At 55.9% G+C, this 18,445-nt stretch overlaps 1 protein-coding gene across 2 annotated transcripts; it reads right to left on the bottom strand.

Moving 5' to 3' along the window:
• Positions 1 to 1,717: 1,717 nt before the first annotated feature.
• On the bottom strand, positions 1,718 to 17,281 carry ITIH4 (inter-alpha-trypsin inhibitor heavy chain 4). 2 transcript variants are annotated; one of them, XM_065933499.1, is made up of 22 exons: positions 16,796 to 17,281; positions 15,473 to 15,639; positions 13,332 to 13,436; positions 13,023 to 13,185; positions 12,774 to 12,884; positions 12,162 to 12,290; positions 11,378 to 11,494; positions 10,951 to 11,119; positions 10,744 to 10,869; positions 10,378 to 10,559; positions 10,089 to 10,274; positions 8,292 to 8,431; positions 7,929 to 8,080; positions 7,605 to 7,631; positions 6,736 to 6,855; positions 5,819 to 5,860; positions 5,610 to 5,636; positions 5,408 to 5,524; positions 4,440 to 4,614; positions 2,714 to 2,868; positions 2,490 to 2,586; positions 1,718 to 2,102 (listed from the first exon to the last, which is right to left on the bottom strand). In XM_065933499.1, exons 1-22 carry the CDS (start codon positions 16,880 to 16,882, stop codon positions 2,033 to 2,035), a joined length of 2,664 nt encoding a protein of 887 aa, XP_065789571.1. In that variant the 5' UTR covers positions 16,883 to 17,281; the 3' UTR covers positions 1,718 to 2,032. The 2 variants fall into 2 exon arrangements, with proteins under 2 accessions (XP_065789571.1, XP_065789572.1); XM_065933500.1 differs by lacking the exon at positions 5,819 to 5,860 and having other exon boundaries at positions 16,796 to 17,280.
• Between the last annotated feature and the right edge of the window lie 1,164 nt (positions 17,282 to 18,445).

Genomic DNA, 18,445 nt, shown 5'->3' with positions numbered 1-18,445 from the left:
GCCTGAAGTCTGCCGCCTCTTCTAACACATAGTCAGGGGGTCTCTCCACAGAGGCCAAGACTAGGCAGACTCTGTTTTTTCCCCAGTCCCACATCATCCTGGCTGGGCCTGTCCCTGCCTATAGCCTTTGATGGCTCCTGGAACTTCAGGATAGCAGCAGAGCTCCATGGCAAGGTGTGGGTGTCTGGCACTGGCCTGGGGCCGTTCCCTATCTTGCCAGCATCCCCTTCCACCTCACCCCACAACATGGCTTCCCTTCACCTTGCTGAACTCAGTGCAGTGTCCTGGCTCTAGGCCTAGCATCCTTGCCCGCCTTTTCCACTGGGCAAACTTCTTTTAGTTGTTCAAAACTCAATCCCAACCCAGTCCCACCCACGCCACTCCCAGGAAGCCTTCCCTGCTGTTCCTCAGGATGGGCAAGTTGTCTCCCTCCGGCTCCTTGTGGCGCCCGCTTGTTCTCTGGGTGGCAGCTCTGTCCGGTGCCCAATGTACCTGCAGCACTCTGCCGGGGCTTGGCCCAAGTAGGTGCTGGAAAGCACGCGGTGAACAAAACAAAGACGGGCATGGACCTGCTTCCAGTGGTTCACAATGCATGGCCGTCAGGTGCTGGCTGGGCCAGAGAGTCACCCGGGACCCCTCTGCAGGGGCACCAATTCACAGCCCAGCCCAGGGGCTGGTGTTTTGTCCTGGTACGTCAGAGCAAGCCCACAGCAAGTCCAATCGAGCCCCTGATGCTGCTCCCTGATCTCGCTGAGCTCATCTCTGAGCCTCTGAGAGTGATCTTCACAAAGTGTCTCACTCCGAGGCCCCTGCCGGCCACCAGGCTTGATGGGGAGGCAGCCATGCAGGAAAGTGTCCCTGAGTGCTGGAAAACCTGCGGCTGGAAACCCCTTCCTCCCACCATCCTCTCCTCTACCCTCCTATAAAGACTCACTCAGAAAACACCCTGTATAAATCAAGAGCTGGGAAGAGAATGTTTTCCTTATCTGGTTTGCTCCCTCTTAGCAAGTTAAAATGAACTCATTCTCTGCTTCGCCCTGGCTGCCAGAAAGCTCAAAGCGAAGATTTCTGCTGCTGCAGCTTCCCGCTGCTGCAGCTTCCCCTACCCTGGTGTCTGTGATTCAATTCTCCTCCTCTTGGTTCTTCTCTCCTTTTCATTCTCGTATATATATATTTTTCTGTTTTATTCTCTTTATATACCTTTTATTTGTAAGCCAAATATTTGTGTCATTTTTGAAGAAGTAGGTGAAATAATTATAAATGTTTTTTGAAAGTATGCCTTGCCTGTGCAGGAATTGGGTGGGATGTTTGGGGTGCCTAACCCTAGGCCTGGACAGAAGCCCCTCAACGACCCAGGCTCCTGGGAATAGACCCTTGCTTCCGTTCTGGGACTAGGGCCTCATCTCTGTTTCCCTTGTCTTTCGCTGCCAGCTTCTCTGCCAAGGCAATGAGAAGACAGGCCTGTTTCTGAGCACAGGTATGAAAATCAAATTGTATCCTGCACATCCTACTGCAAAAGGGCCCCACAGTTGGCTGAGAATGTTGGGAGTTGGCCTGTAACAAACTTCTACCCAGGTCATCCTTTTATTCTTTTCATGGACTCTGTGTCACCATAAAGCAGAATGAACCCTGTTCCCCAGAGTGTTCTCTGGCTCCAGGGCCCCAGCAAGAGCAACATTTTAATGGTTCCAGTTACTCTATAGCATAGTTTCCCTGACTGTAAAGTGAAGGTATAGGACTGCACGCTCTCTGTGGGCCTTACTGGCCACAGGCCTTTGAGTGGCTGACAGTGGATGATTCTAATGGTACACAACGCTACATGTCCAGGACGTGACCTTGAGGCTTGGGGATTTGGCCAGATGAAACCAGAGATGCTCACTCCCTGGGCTCACACCACCTCTTTTTATTTTAATGAGTGTAAATACTTCTCCCTATGATATTCCAGGACCCAGAGTGGCCCTGTGGTCACTGGGTGGCAGCCATCTGCACACAGCGTGGCGGCAGGGGGTGGTAGGTGTAGCTCCTTCCAGAACTACAGCTCCACAGACCAGCAGGAAATCTCTTTGCCTGGGGGCCCCTCTTGGTAATCCAGCTTGAGCTCTCTGGGATGGACAGACAGACAGGTGGTCAGCATGTGTCAGGTGTGGCAGGAAGAGAGGGACACAGCTGGGGATAGCAATGTGGAAGGTGGAGGGTCTTGGGGCCTCTGAGACTTCCCTCCAGCACAGGTCACCCAAGGGGACCCAGTGATGTGTGGTCCCTAGGGTCCAGGAATTCAGGGAGAGTTTCCCAGTGATCTCTGGGCTAATGTGTTTCCTGTGGGTCTGAGTTGACCATCCTTTGTGGGGTGACTGACAGCTGGGTCAGACTTCTCTGACCTGACACCTGCCTGTCTGGTTCCCAGGTAGGGACAGAGGAGTGGGGGTCCCAGAGCCTAGCTCCCAGCCCCCACCCATGGCTGGGCTCAGTGGAGAGTTGTCCTGAGTCACCTGGTGGCAGAGTAGTCACGCCCCTGGACCTTCAGTGTTCGCTTGCTGTCATCTGCCGTGTCCAGGGGCCCCCAGAGCACATCCTGGTAAAACTGGCCTGAGATACAAAGGGTGGGTCAGAGAAGAAAAAAGACAGAGCGAGGCTGGGGAACACGTCGAGGAGAGGGCACCTCCTGTTCACAGGCAGAGGCGGCTTCTGAGGGTGCCCCAAGTCTGCCACGTACCAAGCGTCCCGTTGACGTGGCTGGAGAAGCGGTCAGTGTCTTGCAGGAGAAGCCGGAGCCCCTTTCCGGGGCCGTCCCAGAACAGCAAGCCGATGGTCACTCTGTCTGGTCTGCTGAGCAACAGGAGCCCCGCCTTGTCCATGGTCACCTTGAGGCTGTGGGCAAAGCCGTATCCTGAGCGGGAAGGGGGGCCTGGAGATGCCCACAGGGGACCTGGGGTGGCCACGGGTGGGCGCTGCCCTTCTGTCCTCGGATCTCCTAGCGTGGCCTTCCAGGGGAGGGCCCTCAGGCTTGTGGGCTTTGGTCTCCTCAGTCACCGGGGAACCTGGGACCAGTGCTAACTCACCGACACCTGGTTATCCTGGCATTATGTATAACATAAAACAATGGTTCCTCTCCCTCTGGTTTTCTTAGATTTGATTTCTCACAAATTAGTTTTATATGACTTAAGGGTTCATGGATACATTTCCTCTGTACCTTTTGTTCTTATGGCCAGTGCTGCTTTCTTCTGATGATTAGTGTTTAATTGTGTATTTTAAGATCTAGAAGGGCAAGTCCCTCTTGAATGACTTCCTTTTTTACTTAGAATAATCTCTGAAGTTATTACTGTTTTGGTTTTCTCAGGAACGTTAAACTCCTTTAAGCATGTTGAATAAAGTCCTGCTGTGACTCTGAGGTTATTTTCAATGGGATCGCTCTAAACTTACACTGTCTTGTTAACACAGTTCAATGTAAAAGCTATGGTCTATTTTTCTTTATGTGGCTCTTCTGAGCTCATGAAAGTATGTGGATGTTCCAGCACCACAACTGATAGGAATCCTTTATTCCATCTTCTAGTGTGTATGTCCAAGGCATAGAAATGCTATTGATCTTTCTGTATCTACCAGATAACAGGAGACTTTAGGACCTTTTATGAAACTGGGAGCTTTTAAAGGGGAGCCCCTCAGATTCCCGAGGTCTGTACTCACTTACCAAGTGGGAACCAGTTTCTCTGGAGGGGCTGACTGAGAGGGAGTAGGCAAGGCTCTCTGTACTCAGCATGGGCGGGGAGTCCAGAGGACACTGCTCGAAGAGGGCCTGGGTCCTTGGACTCTCTCCCCGCCCCTCATGACTCCCACCAGAGCTGGACAAAGCTCTGCCAGGCTCCATAGAGAGGTAGCCCCACCAGAAGAAGTTGCAATCTATCTCTGCTACCCTCTAGCTGCCTGGTATTGAAGTCAGAGGGACTTGTCTCTCCTTGTCAGAGCTCCAAGGCTAAGAATGACATTCCTAACCTCCCCTGCTGGACAGTGCCCTGCAGACTCTCATCATCATGGTTACCTTATCACGTAGACAGCACACCTTCCTGTGTGCCCAGGGGGCACTGCACCATCTATGGGCAAAGTGCTCCCTGACCACATGCTCTCCTGAGACCGGCCCCTCAGTACTCCGGCTGAGGGATCAGATGATTAGCCCTAGTTAGGGATGAGGGGGTGTAACACCCTGCCTATGGTCACTCAGGGTTAGCAGCAGAGCAGCTCCAAACCACACCGTCCCCTGCACCAGACAGTGACCCGGGTTAGGTGTGAGCACAGCCAGGTCCCCAGGTCAACCCCTTGGCACCTTCCAGAGCTGGAGGGGGACGTGAAGGGCTCTCACATCGCTGTCCCTCCTGTGGGTGCGACTCACTGCAGAGCACTCGCGCCCAGCCCCCAAAAGTGGAAAGTGGCTACCGCCTAATGCTCACCCGGGCATCACCGAGTACAGTGTTTCCTTCCACTTGTATGCAGAGCTTCTTCGGTTTCGAGTCATAACCACATGCTCAGGGGACGCATGGACCTGCAGCTGAGGGTTCTCGAAGGTTACCTCAATCCACGAGAATCGGGCCTTCACTGTCTCATAGTGGCCAGTCACCTCAACCCCTGAGAGGGCCAGGAGCAGAGAGGTCGAAGCTGTAGCTCCAGCTGGGCGTTGGCCTGAATAGGAGGTTCCCCCCACCCCTCCCTGGCTACGACCCCCAGAGCTGCTCTTTATCCACTCACCTGCCGGTCCCCTTCCCCGCCTCCCCTCACACTGTAGGCCTACTTCCCACCATCTTTCCACTCATCCCTTGGGTACCCCTGGCTTTGGAAGGGCCCCCGAGTCTTCAGTGACGGCCACCTTCAGATGACCAGATCATCTCCACCTTCTGGGGACTGGAGGGCAGGTCTGGCCAGTACGCCTCCCTCCTCCACAACTTTTCCAGCTCCACTGGCCTCCCTCAGGGCTCTGTGCTCCTGCCTACCCCTTTCTCGGCCTCATGGACCCCTACTTCTCTGCCAAGGCCCCGTCACCCCCCTACAACCCCACGCAACCCTACGTCCTGGCCCTCAGACAGTTCTTGTCTCCTCTCCTGGGCTCATCTCCATTACATTTTGAGCGCTGACTACAAGCCGTGCCCAGGTGTCTCCTCACCCTGAAGTATGGCAGTGCCTAGGGGCAAGCCCACCTCTGGTCACCTTGGGGTGTATGTCACTCAGGCTCACATAAGTGGTGCCCAGTGAGAGATCGTGGGGCAGACGTATGAGCACAAGTGTCGGAGCTCGGGTGCCGCCTGCCTGGGACGCCGCCTGCCTGGGAGTCTGTGGGCTGGTGTCCCAGTGTCTGAGGTAGGAAGCTGGGGGGTGCGCTGTGGCCAGATTTCTCTGGGTGGATAACTGGGTATGTGCCTCTCACCTTGGTCAGGGTCCGACAGCAGGTTCACTAGCTCCTGAGGGCGTCGGAGGTCCACACAGAGCCGGTCCACACTCTGCCCAGGCAGTGGCAGGATGACGGAAGGAGCCTGGACGGGAGCTGGGACAGCAGGTGTGTTCTGGGGGCAGGTAAAGCTGGCTAGGGGCGAGGATGGGGAGGGAGGCTGAGACGGGGTGGCACTTACCGAAGGGTGGGGCTGTCGTGGTTGCTCCTGAAAGAAGAAAAAATCTCGGCTTAGGCAGCCTTTTCCTGGGGAGGGGTAGGGTTGAGGAATGGAAAAGCCAATGGGTGTTCAGGGTTCCCTCTCTACCAAGAAACCCATGTGACAGGTTCACAGAGCTCCCCGGGCCCTCCCCTTCCAGGTCTCTTTGCCATAGGGCAGCCTGGGGGCACCTCTGATTCTGAAATTCGCGTCGTAAGATGCTCCACCAGGATCTGAGGTAGGTGACGGTGCAGAAGCAGGCGTGAGTGCAGGAACCCAAAGGGAGAAGGCAGTCAGAATTCAAAGCAAATGGCAAGTCCTCCAGCCATCACTGCTACCTGCCACCCACCAAGCTTCAACTCCACGAACCCTGCCACAAACACACACCCAGTCTAGAACTACCTTTGTAAAGAGATTTTTCCAACCATAAGGGCATGGTGTCAGGGAAAAAACTGAGGAGATGGGGTACAGCCTGGCTCTGCAGCTATGTCTGAGTCTAGGTTTGGAGATCAGAAAACAGCTCAAGGGACTATTCTTGGCTTTGGGAATGGAGGAAACCTTCCTTTTCTAGCGAGCCAGCCTCCAGAGTGTAACGAATTCAATTCAGTAAACATAAAGGACATGCTATTTAACTTTACGTGCAGTGCTGTGCTTAGTCACTCAGAGGCATCCAACCCTTTGCGACCCTCTGGACTGTAGGCCACCAGGCTCCTCTGTCCATGGGGATTCCCCAGGCAAGTATACTGGAGTGAGTTGCCATGCCCTCCTCAAGGGGATCTTCCCAACCCAGGGATCAAACCCAAGTCTCCCGCATTGCAGGTGGATTCTTTGCCATCTGGGTCAGTAGGGAAACCCAAGAACACTGGAGTGAGTAGCCTATCCCTTCTCCAGGGGATCTTTCTGACCCAGGAATCAAACCGAGGTCTCCTGCACTGCAGGCAGATTGTTTACCAGCTGAGCTACCTGGGAGGCCCAATTAATGTCATACCTTACAGCAAACCTCCCTGGTCTGTGCTTAGCCTTGGGCTTGGTGATTTATCTCATCCAACACTATGGGTAGGTTCATCTTGAGGAAACTTGGCCCTCAGAAGGTCAGAAAGTGGCTTACGTGACGTCATTTCTGGTAGCACCAATCTCGAGGTCGTACGGAAGAATGGAGGAGGAGAAGCAGGAAGACGTCCAGGTAATCCGAATCTTGCAGGGCTCTTTAACACTTTCAAAGTTCCACCTTTGGCAAAGTTCACACAAGCAGTGTTTTCTCAAGCAGAGTCATGGGTCCCCACAGCCTGGGTGCTGGGACTCACCCCAGGGAGACTGGTAGGTCCCCTCCCCTCCCCTATCACTCTGGGTAGGAACGAAGGGCCCATCACGAACTCCTCCCTGCTGGGATATTGGCCCTCCCTCCCCGCTCTGCTAGTGCCCCTCAAACTGCCTTTTCCTCTCCAGCCTCTTCTTTCAGAAAAGACAAAGACAGGGTCTGCACTGCTGTCTCCTAATCAGACACAACTGGATTGGAGTTCCAGCCCTACTACCAGCTAGGCGAGTCCAGTAAGTCACTCCCCCTACCCAAAGCCAGGGCAGAACCCTGTCTGTAGCCAGGGTCAAGGTTCTGTCAGTATCCCCTTCCTCTGCCCTCTCCTCTTTTGCTACCTGTTTTCCTGGATGCTCTGTCCCTCCCAGAATGACCAAACAGCATGAGCCCTGGCAATCAGAGAAACTTGAGTTTGCCTCTTGAATGCCTGTTTCTGGGGCTCCCAGTGTCTCTGTGGCTCTAGTGCCCAGGACGGGGCCTGAGTGACAGCCAATGTCTGCATGAACAGGTAAATAAGTGCACCAGTGTGCTTGGGCAGACGACACCCCTCCTGAGCAGGGCTGGGTGGGAGAGGCCCTGGCTAGTTGCCATATGGTCGCTGAACCATAGGCTCTGTGTCAACCAAGAGTCACCAAGGCCAGCCTCTGAGGGCATAAGGCTCTTACCTGGGTGGAGTCTCCTGCCTCTGTTTTCTGAATAAGACAAAAAGAGGGAGAAAGAGAGACACACTTGTCAGGGTGATTTGGATACACCTGAAGTATTTCTGTTTAACCTTGTTTCCCAAACCTAGCGCTACACAGGGTACAGTGAACATGTGGTGGCAGGGGGTGGAGTGGGGGCGGGGGTCAGGAGGCCTGGCCTCAGATTCCTCATCAATGAAACAGGGATGAGTTTTCTGGGAGTCTGCAGGTGGCAGGGGTGGGTCGTGGCTGGGATGTTGGGGAGGGGCTGGGGAGAACGCTGGGTCAGAATTCTGCTGGCACACCCACCATCCTCCACAGGCTTCTCAGCAACCTGAGACTGTTCTTGACCGGGTTTGGTGATCACCATGGACGTGAGGGGGGTGACAAAGCTGTAGCTGAGTGACAAGTTCAGTGCATGGGCCTCCAGAGCCTGCTTCTCAGCATCTAACGCAGAGACCCTGCAGGTAGAGGAGGCCTGTGGCTCGGCCAGCCCCCAGGTGCCCAGAGTCTCCCTCCCTCCCAGACCCTTCCGGGGTTACCACCACCTCAAGTTTCCCTGCCCAGGAGATGCCTGTGCCGGCTGTGCCAGCCCTGCCAGTGAAGAGCCTGGGGAGGTGCTGAGGCTGTGGGTGGCCACCCCGGTGGGCCCTGGGGGATGCGTTCACCCACATTTGCTCGAGCAGCTGCTGGATGGTCAGGTATGCCCAGAGTCTCTCCATGAAGCTGTGGAAGATGTACTTGGGGCTCCGGAACATCTCCTCCTGCTCAGCCACACGGAACTCCATCACAAAGGTGACGTTCTCCTTGTGCTGGAAAGAGGGGTTCAATGAGGGCAGGAGCAGGGAGGGTGTGATGCCAGCACCTGGACTGGTGCTGCCCAGACCGCCATGAGAAACGGGCATTGGTGTTGTAGGGGCAGCGAAAGGGGAAAGGGGCGGCGTTGGCTGCAAGTAGGGCAGAGGGTACGGAGCTTAGGGGAGTGAGAGGCTCAGTCATAGAGCCTTCAAGGATGATAAGGAGGTGGAGAAAACATGGAGACTATTCAGGTGCAACACAATGGGTGTAGAACCAGGAGCTGCCTGAATTTTTTGCCCTCTCCACACACACAGCTATTTTTTTCTGTTTTTGGCTGTGCCACGTGGCATGTGAAATCTTAGTTCCTCGACCAGGGATTGAATCCAGGCCCTTGGTAGTGACAGCATGGAGTCCTAACCACTAGACTGCCAGAGAAGTCCTTTGGATGAATTTTAAATAGACTAACACTCTTGCCCCAAGCAACAATACCTGTGAAACCTTAGGTCTGGTGTTCGAGCTATTTTTCACAACACATCAACTACATAACTACTGAAACAAAGACATGTTTGTTTGTGAACTACACTAAGTCACCTTGGGTTCTGCACTTTAAGAACTCCTGGACTCCGGGACAGTATGAGCAGCTGACACACAGGGAGTGTTTACACGGGGCAAAACCTTAACCCCCAATGCAGCCTTACGAGGTGGGTGAGGTTGACTTCTTTTCATTGGTACAAAGCAGGAAACTGAGGCACAGGGAGGTTTAGTGCCATGTTCCAGGTCTCACCTCTGGGAGGTGCCAGAGCTGGGTGTGAAGCTGGGCAGACTCGCCATAGGATGTGCTCTGCCTATTCTGACACTTGGCTACTTCTGAGACGAGGCCCTGGCCACCTCCATGCCCACTTGCCTTTCCTGACTGCTCTTCTCCCCACACATGCTGCCTACCTGCCACGAAATCATGAAACATTCCTCTGTCCTTCCACCATCTGACCTCTGCCACCTCCCACTTACCCCTCAGTCTCAGCTGACCCTCCCTCGGAAGCCCTCCCTGATCCCCAGGCCAAACTGGGGCTTCCAGCACTGCCTCCCTGACTCCCCGAGTTTATCCAGCCCACAGCTCCTTGCTTGTGCGACGATTTACCCATGCTGTCTCTCTCATGAGGGCAGTACCCCTGGGACCTGGAGAGGTGCTGTGATTCTCTTTGTGGAATGAGAGGCAGGGAAGGCCGTGCAAGGACAGGATACCACCTGGTGAGCTGGGCTGTTGACCTGGCAGTAGCCGGACCCGCGGCAAACTGGCTGCTCTCCCTGGAGGTCAGACTGCTAATCTGTGAAATGGGAGCAGCCCTCCCTGCCCGACTGCTTGGGTGAGGACAGGAGGGGATGCCAAGCAGCTGGTGCCCTCGGCAGCAATCGCAGCAGCTGCACTGGTTGACTGTTACGTGCCTACCACGTGCCAGCGCTGCGCAGGCGCCCTCAGAAAATTACATCATCTCGTTAATCTCCACCGGGAGCCAACACGGTGGGGCTGCGTCACCCACAGGTAGCAGAGGTCACTCTGTAACTTGCTCAAGGGCAAAGGGCCGGAGCCTAGCAGGGCTAGGGTTTGAGGCCAGCCCCTCTGACTGCCCGCCCCAGCTGCGCTTCCCTTCCAGAATGGCCGGCCACACCTACCAGCTGCCCCCAGACTTGGGCTGAGAGCACGTCAGGGCTCTGGTCCCGGAGCTTCCCAGCCACTACCAACTCGGAGCCCTTGAAGAACACCCGGAAGGCGTCCTGCGTGACCGACTCCACAGCATTGCTCGGGTACTCAAAGGCCACCGACGTCATCAGTGGGTTGGCCACCTGCTGGTAGAAGTCCTGTAGGGCGGGGGGGGGGGGGGTTCATGAGGGCCGGGCTGGGGTCTGTCCACCTGGCCGTGCCATCCCTTGCTCACACAGTCCAGCCAGGGTGTGTGGGCACCTGCAGCTGCAGGGCGGAGTCTGAGTCCTCATAGATGCGCCGGGCCAGGCCGCCGTTTTCCAGAGCCATCTTCTCCAGGAAGCTGTAGCTGACGTCAAAGCCGAAGCCCAGGCAGAAGAGACTGTGCTGGCCATTTATGGCTTTCCGTACGTTCTTCTGGATCTTCGAAGGGTTGGTCTCCCCTGGACCCAGTGGTTTCGGAAAGGGGTGAGAAAACGGTGATTGACTCAATGGATATTTCTGGAATCTCAGAGCCAAAGGGGCCTAAAAGACCCCTCTCCCTGCCCCAGGTTCCACAGCACGCCAGGCTGGAACTCAGCTTCTCCTTCAGGGCGGTGCGCCAGGGGGGTGCTGGCAGTGCCTCACCTGCAGTGGGGTCACCATCGGTGAGGAGGATGATGAGGGTGACACTCCCTGCAGGCAACAGCTCCTCCCGGTTAGCTTTCTCCAGCAGCTGCACGGCCATCAGCATCGCATCATTTATATTGGTCCCTGTGGGGCACACAGCCTCAGGGGGGCTCCCAGCAGGGTGCCCTGGAAGTGTCTACCATGCAGGGCTGCAGAAGCGCTCACCTCCCTGGGCCTGGATGCCAGTGGCATAGCTCTTGGCCTCGTTCACGTTCTCAGTCGAGGCTGGCACTAGCAAAGGTTTCCACTTGGTTGCTTCCGCATTGAAGCTGATGAGGTTGAACTGGTCATGGGGACTGAGGTCACTCAGGATCTTGATGAGGGCTTCCCGTGTCTGCGTCAGGGCAAGGGGACATAAGGTGGGTGTCTCAGTGGGGCCTCCCTCGTGGCTCCTGTGCCCTTAAACTGCACCCTAAGGCTCACAGTTGGAGTGAGGATGTGGGGAATGTTCTAGCAGCAAGACCAACCTCGATCCATGGGAGCCCCCTACCTAGGAAGAGGGAGGGCAGGTCTGGTTGGCCTGTTGAACCAGAGCTGATGGTGTTAGACGTCTGTGAGTTTTCAGAACCCCTCCCTGGCCCATGGGACCTACCTGCTTTATTTTCCTGCCCATCATGGAGCCGCTCTTGTCGATGACAAAGATCACATTCTTGGGTATCGTGGACAGGCTATCAGGGGCAAAGTAGTGCACAAAGTAGCCGTTTTCAATCTGTGACCAGAGTGAGACACACCCAGGTATAAGAGCTGCAGCTCTGCCCCCAACCAGCCTCCTCACCCCCAACCCTGGGGTTCTGCTGTGCTCTTTATTCCAGCTCCTTCCGGCCCTTTTCCACCACAAACCTCCCCAGATTCTTGCCATACTGCTTGGCTTGATCCAGCACCTCCCTTACAAAGGCTTCCCTGCTCAGACCTGGCCCAGCAGAGCTCTACCCTTCCTTTACCTATTTAATTATTTGAGGCAGCTTATACTACAAAGTTCAGACATAGTATACCTAAGATCCATCAAAGAAGTGAAGACTCCAAAAACAAGGTCCATCAAAAAGGTAAAGGGGAAGCACAAAGTAGCCAGAAACTTATGTGAAAGAAGCTACTGCAATTGAGCATAAAAGTGAACTGTGAAGCTCCTGGCAGCCAGGGCAACAAGGAAAACCCACCCCACCCCCGCCCCCCACAATATCTCTTCAGCAGAGATGAACTTCTTCCTCCCTCTGGAAGGGAACAATTTCAGTGACAACACAACTAGACTGCCTGTGTTCTATCTGTGCAATGATGACTAGGGGTGCTTATTCTGTCTTTTCTTCAAGAATACCCAGGCTCAGATCCTTGAGGGTGGATGAACTTTTTGGTGGCTCAGCTCTTGCCTGGAGCCCACATACCTGAATGGAACCCCCAGAGACAGTCCGGTCCACATCGTAGCGGACAATGAAGTTGCCATCTAGGACTGTGTCCTGCTTCTCTGGAGACTTTTGTTGCTGTGACAGTGTTGGCTTGAATCGGATGTGAGCCTGGAAAAATGACCTGGCTGAAGTTGGAAAGAGCAGCAAGGTGGTATTAACAACACCCCTCATCCCTATTTGAAGAGAGAATTCCAGGAGGCAGTCTTGGGTCAAGTTCCAGGAGACTTTCTCTCAGGCTGAGCTGTCAGCCAGATGACCTTCATATAGGGGAGGGGGTGTGAGTGAATCTCCTGCTCCCGTCTTTGTGCAAGCAGAGGCTGGGCCCAGGATGTGTGCGGACCAGCCAGTCCCTCCTCCCTACCAGGTCTGGGGACCTTCACATCAGTCTTCTCTCCTGAGCCCAGGGTTCAAACCAGCACCCACCATCCGTCCCTGGGCCTTGCCCTCCCTGTCTGCCAAATGACAGCACAGACATAGGAACCTCACAAGTCGCTCAAGCTCAGAGATTCTGATCAGCGGTTCTGCTCTCTGGAAGTCCAGCCTCAAGACAGGCCCCTGGGAACCCTCACCCGCAGACCCTAGCAGGCCCACCTTGGTCTTGTTCTGTGAGGTGGTGAGGGCCTCTGCCAGTTTATTGGTCATGAAGGTGCTCTCTGTCTCCAGAAAGCTGATGCCCTGAGGCTCAAAGATGTGAATGTCCATCTAGAAGCAAGAACCGGGTTACTGGGTCTGCTGGGAGCCAGGGCTGGCCCTCACAGGAGGCAGAGGGGGAAGCTGGGTCTGCCCTCGGCAGAGTGAGGTCATCAAGGAGGCCTTCTAGGAGAAAGTGGTGTCAGGTACCTGCAGGTGTTTGACCAGCTGCTGGGGCCGGACTTTCAGCAGTAGCTCATACGCTCCCAGATGACGTGCCAGCAACTCCTCATACACAAGCTCGAAGGTGACCTTGGCAGCGGGAGCCACACTGACGGACACCTGGAACTGCTCTGTCTTTCTCCCAGTGGCCCTGGGGGAAGAGGGCATTGGATGTGCCCCTCAGACTGGGGGTGAAGGTGGGTATGGCCACTGGAGGGGGAACAACGCACAACAGCTGAAGTCGGGGGCAGCCTTGACCCCAACCCCAGAGGGGTCCTCCCACCCCCTTGGACTCACCTGACGAGGCCGGCGCTCTCGCCCCTGGCCACGGCCGCGCTGTACTGCTCCTGTGCTGCAGCCTTCTCCTTGATGTTACCTGGGTAGGTCACACCATCGATGACCCTGGGGCAGGAGGGAGTGAGTTGTGAGAGCCTGGCGGGTGAGGCCCACTACAATCCCACCCTCTCTGGGACTTCCCATGCCTTCCGACAGAGTGACTCCTATCTTTACCTGAGCCCGCGCGTCTCTTACGCACCTACTGCAGACACGTCTCTGTGCGGGGCCCCGGGGTGGTTAGGGGCTCTGCAGACCTCCATCAACCCTGAGCTATGCACTGTGTTGGCTGACATGCCTTTTCCTGAACAACTGGGATGAAGGAGGAGGCGGGGCTGATCAAGCACTTGGCCTCTCTCCTCCCTGCCTGTCTGGCTCTATGTTCCAGTTGCCGCTTCCACCCTACAGACTGTTTCCAGAGGAACTGGTCAGCCACCAGTGAGAGCTCTGAGCCTCATTTCACTCAGTCTTGTGTTCAGCAGGGTGGGGCAGGCTGAGGGAGATGCTGGCTCCCAGGCCAGTGGAGACACGGGGCTGAAGGCTCTGACCCCTCTCTCCACGGCTGCCCCATCTTTTCACCAACAAAGTGCAGGCCACACTGCAGAGAGGCTGGCTTCTGGGGAAGGAGGTTTTGGATGACTAGGGGACAGGGCTCCTTGGTGGGTAGAAACAATCCTAGTGGCCATTTGAGGGACTGAGAGAGAAGCGGCAGGCAAACTAAGTCTGCTCCATTCGGGGTGGTGTAAAAGTGTAAGAGTCTCCAGGGGGAAGGGGGCAGCCAGGATGCCGGGACCAGTGTCCCTCCTCCCCACCTTCCTGGTCACAATTTAACCCTGGGCTACAGTGGGGCTGGTGCTGGGCTGCAGGGCTCCTCCTTCCGGATGCCCAACTGGGGCTCTGAGCCAGGTTGGGCAGCAAGGCACCCTGCCCTGCCCCCTGCTTCCCTATCTCATGCAGCCACAGGAGCTAGGCCCAGAGACGGGTGCATGTCCTGGGCCTTCAGAAGATGAAATGGGCCTGGAACCTTGCAACTTGCCAGCCACAGCACCCACATGGGAAGTGGGGAGCAGCCCGTGAAGCTTACACTGAAAGTTGGGCCGCACAGGCCTGGCTCCTGGTTAGGAAAGAAGGGCTGACGGAGGGGGCTGGGCAGGGAGATAAGGAACCAACCACAAAGACCCTGCCCCCACCGCAGGTGTTCAGAGGTCCCAGGGTACACTGGGGACTCTGCCTGAGACGCTAGCTCTCTGCCCCGCCCATCACCCTCCCTGAGTTTCTAGGATCAGACCCTCTCTGGCCTGTTCTCAATCACTGCCTCTTCTACAGGGCCAGAGACAAAGAGTTTGATTGCATTTAGCAAACATTGCAAAACTCAGTTGGGAAGGGTGGGGGAGGAAAGCAGAGGACAAAGTGACGATCATCACCAGCTTACAGAGTCCACGGAAACCCCAGGGGCCTCCCAACACAGCTTTTGGCTCAGAGAAGAACCATCCTTTGCAGTATCCCACTATGGGGCAGGTGGACCAGCCTGGCTCAGAACTTCTGTGACAAGGAGGTGATCGCCCTCCCTGAGGCATTACTTCATTGTAGGGGGTTAAGTTAAGTTTTCTGTGTTCTGGGCTAGAATCTGCCTTTTGGTGATTCCCTTCTGCCTGGGATTGGCTTCAGGATGCCTCAAGTCTGTACTTCTCAAAGGCCAAGACATGAAGAGTCTGTGGTTCTCCATCTGCCACCTGGGCAGAACCCAGGGAAAACGGATGGATGAATGAATGGAGAGACAGAAGGCGGGAGGGACCAACGGAGGGAGGGATGAAGGGAGAGAGGGATAGATGGAGGGAAAGAGGTAGGAATGGGTAGAGGGATGGAAGAGGGAGGCAGAATGGGAAGGAGGAAGGGATAAAAGGATAGAGGCAGCGAAGGGTCTCTGAGAATGCGTGAAGTTCCTGGCTAAAGCCTCTGGCCTCTGTATTGCCTACAGGTGGAGCACACACACCTCAGGCTTATATCCTGGCACATCTCACATCAGGACGAGAACACAGGGGCCGTGGTGTCAGACGGCTGGGTTGGGGGAGGGGAGACCAGGAAGAGTGAAGCAGGGCACCTACATGGAGAAGTTGGTGATGAAGGCTTTCTTGGGCAGCTCCACCTGGAAGGTGGCCTCCTGCATGGCATCAGCCCTGTTGACCACCCGGCTGGTGATAACTGTGTGGGCGAATCGGGAGGAGACCTTAGAGTCCACAGTGAGGCTGTAGATGTCAATGTCATTCTGGACCTGTGAAGGAGGAAAGGGTGGGACTGTTTAGTGCTCTTCAAGAGTGGGTCTTGACCTTGGTCTCACACCAAGCCCTGGCCCCCAGCCCCAACCAATCCACAAACCAAGAAGAATCACACGGAGCACTGTGAACTTTCACCTCAAATCAGAGGCTGCTGTGTGTTTCATTTCCCACCGAATAGTGCAGAGACCCTGCAGGGGAGGGACCGGCCTGTCTTGTGGTCTCCAGTGGGGGCCACAGTGCTCCTTGGAGAAAAAGCAGGCAAGGGGTGGGGGGTGGAGCCTGAGCCCCACTGTGTCTGGGAGGGACTTATCCTTGGGGCAGAGATGAGTGGCAGCAGCTCCCATGCCATCTTAGTCCTGCCCAGTGAAAGGGCAGTGCACAAGTCCTGAGACTGGGAAAACGGTGCCCACCAGCCTCCCACTGGGGGCCTGCGGGAGCTGGGAGACCTGGAGGTAGGGAAGGTCCACCTCTAAGGCTGAGCATCTTCTGCTTTGTCCTTTTCCCCACAGTCGTGGGGCTGCCCTTGTTGCTCCATCCATGCCCATGGGGCACTCCCCCAAGCATGTGTATTTTGCCCCAGGTGTGCGGTCTCCAAGGAAGGGTATGTGTACACAGGCAGGCTCTTGCCTGCTTGCACATGGCGTACTTGTGTCCAGCACAGAGGTGCACCGCAGGCTGAGTGCCTTGCTTACACGTGAGTGAGTGTCTGCCTGGTGCCAGACACTGTACTCAGCACTTCGTAATACTAAAGGTTTCCTCTTCACCACAAACCTCTGAATAGTTCTATTACTGTAACCTTGTTCTACAGACAAGGAAAAAGAGACACAGAAAGCATCAGTAACTTCCGCAAGGTCAGGCGGACAGGAGGGGTAAGCTGGGCTCCTGAGGCGCATTCTTACCCACCCTACCTACTGCAGCCCTCCAGGGCAACTTGCTAGGCTGTAGTTCCTCCCTGGGCACTGGGAATAACAGGATCACCCCTCCCAGTAAACGGGGGACTCTCCATAGACCCCTCAGGGCAGCACCCCTTCTCTGCACACGCACTGACCCATGCTCACTTGTACACTCACACAGACCAAGGCTCTCCTTGCCTTCACTCACTTGCCCCATTCACGCTCAGGTGCACACACACAGGACCCCCACGGATGTTACCTTTTGGGCCTTGGTGGTCTGGAGGACGGCCAGCGAGAGCAGGACCAGCACGATGCTGTGGGTGCGGCCAGGGGCTGGGGTCTTCATTTTGGCTCTGGCCGGCCGCTTCTGAACCTGAGAGGAGGTGCGGAATTAGTAACTTGCTCGCTGCCCCGCCCCTGCGGGGGCAGGTTCTGGGAAACTGGGATCTGCAAAGCCAAACACCACAGGGGACTCAAGATAAGCAGGCAAGCTGCGAATGTCCTGTGGACCTTGGCTGGGGATGGGAACCTGCACGGAGGAGGGGCAGGCTTGGGTGGGAGTTGAGTACGGGTGCTCCTTCTGAAAGGTCCAGAATCTAAGTAAGCCACTGCCACCCCTCACACCAGTCATCCCACCAAAAAGCTCCCCAGGGCTCGGGGACACAGCAGTGAACTGGTCGGCTCTCCGTAAGCCCAGCCTTAGAGGAGAGGCATGGCAGGAAGAGGAGGGCCGAAGTATGGCTTCTGGGAGGCAGGGGGCCAGGAAATCAGGTCAGTGTGACTGGTCAGTGGAACCCAAGGGCCCTAAGCAGCTCTCGGGTACCTGGGTGGAGTAAGATCTGCTGGGGCTAAGGCAGGGTGGATACACCTTACTTACGAAGGAGAGGGGCTAGGCCAAGGGGCACCCCTTCTCTCTGCAGTGGGCGGGGGGGGGGACCCAGGATGCTGTTCGGGCTCCATTATTCTAGCCAGGAATCTTGGTGCAGTTCCAGCAAGGCCTCCAAAACAAGATCTGCACTTGGTGATACAAACCGAGAGCCACAAAGATGCCCCGCATTGTGGCCCCGAGATCAGACTGTGGGGAGTTTCCTGAGAGGGAAGCACAGAATTCCTGAAGGGGGCAACTCAGGGTGGTGGCATGTGCACTCCAGTGGCCTACGTGGAGGTCAGTCATGCCAAGGGAGCCTGTGAATCACTCCTGGAGTGAGGAAGGGCAGAACGCCGATCTGTCAGCAAGCCACCGCCAAGGCAGTGCTGTTGTCACGGGCCCAGGCCATGGGAGGATGGCTGGAGGGCCTGTGGTAGGATTAAGGATGGCTTTTTTCAGTTTTTCCGTAATAAAGTTGAAAGACTGTTTTTGTAACAGCAATGAAGCAAATAAATATTAGGGGACGGGGACACAGCTGGTGCTTGTCTTCCTGTGAATCTGGGAGAGCTCAGTTCCTGCGTTTCGGGCCACATATGGGCTAAATATGCTTCAGAAAAGTGGCCAGGTGCCAGATCCTGGGTCAGAGAAGGAGGGCTCAGTGACATTCTCCTGGGGATAGGGGCCGAGGGAGGGTGCCATCCTCAGGGCCCACTTGGGACAGTCGCAGGGCAGGAAGGGGGCTCCTCCATTAGCCCTGCCTTTCTCAGCGCCAGCAGCACCTGCCCTGAGGAAAGGGAGCTGGGTCTGTGGCTACAAGTAAACACTCCCTTTCTTTACCTGACTTCGGCTGAAGCCTCACCTCTATGCACATCTGCACCGCCCGCCCCTTGGCTCTGGATGGGATCGGAATGGCATGGGACAACACAGCCCTTCAGCAATCTGCGGGAAGGGCGGCCTCCCCAAGGGGCCCAGTGGGCAGGCCCAGGCCTGGCCCCCACAGAAGGTCTGCTCCCTCGGGGCACAACAGAGCACGGGCCCAGC

This window comes from Muntiacus reevesi, chromosome 4 (assembly GCF_963930625.1).
Source record: "Muntiacus reevesi chromosome 4, mMunRee1.1, whole genome shotgun sequence".
NCBI classification, from domain to species: domain Eukaryota; kingdom Metazoa; phylum Chordata; class Mammalia; order Artiodactyla; family Cervidae; genus Muntiacus; species Muntiacus reevesi.
The sequence above is the reverse complement of the archived record's forward strand: the minus strand, read 5'-3'. Positions and strand labels throughout refer to the sequence as shown.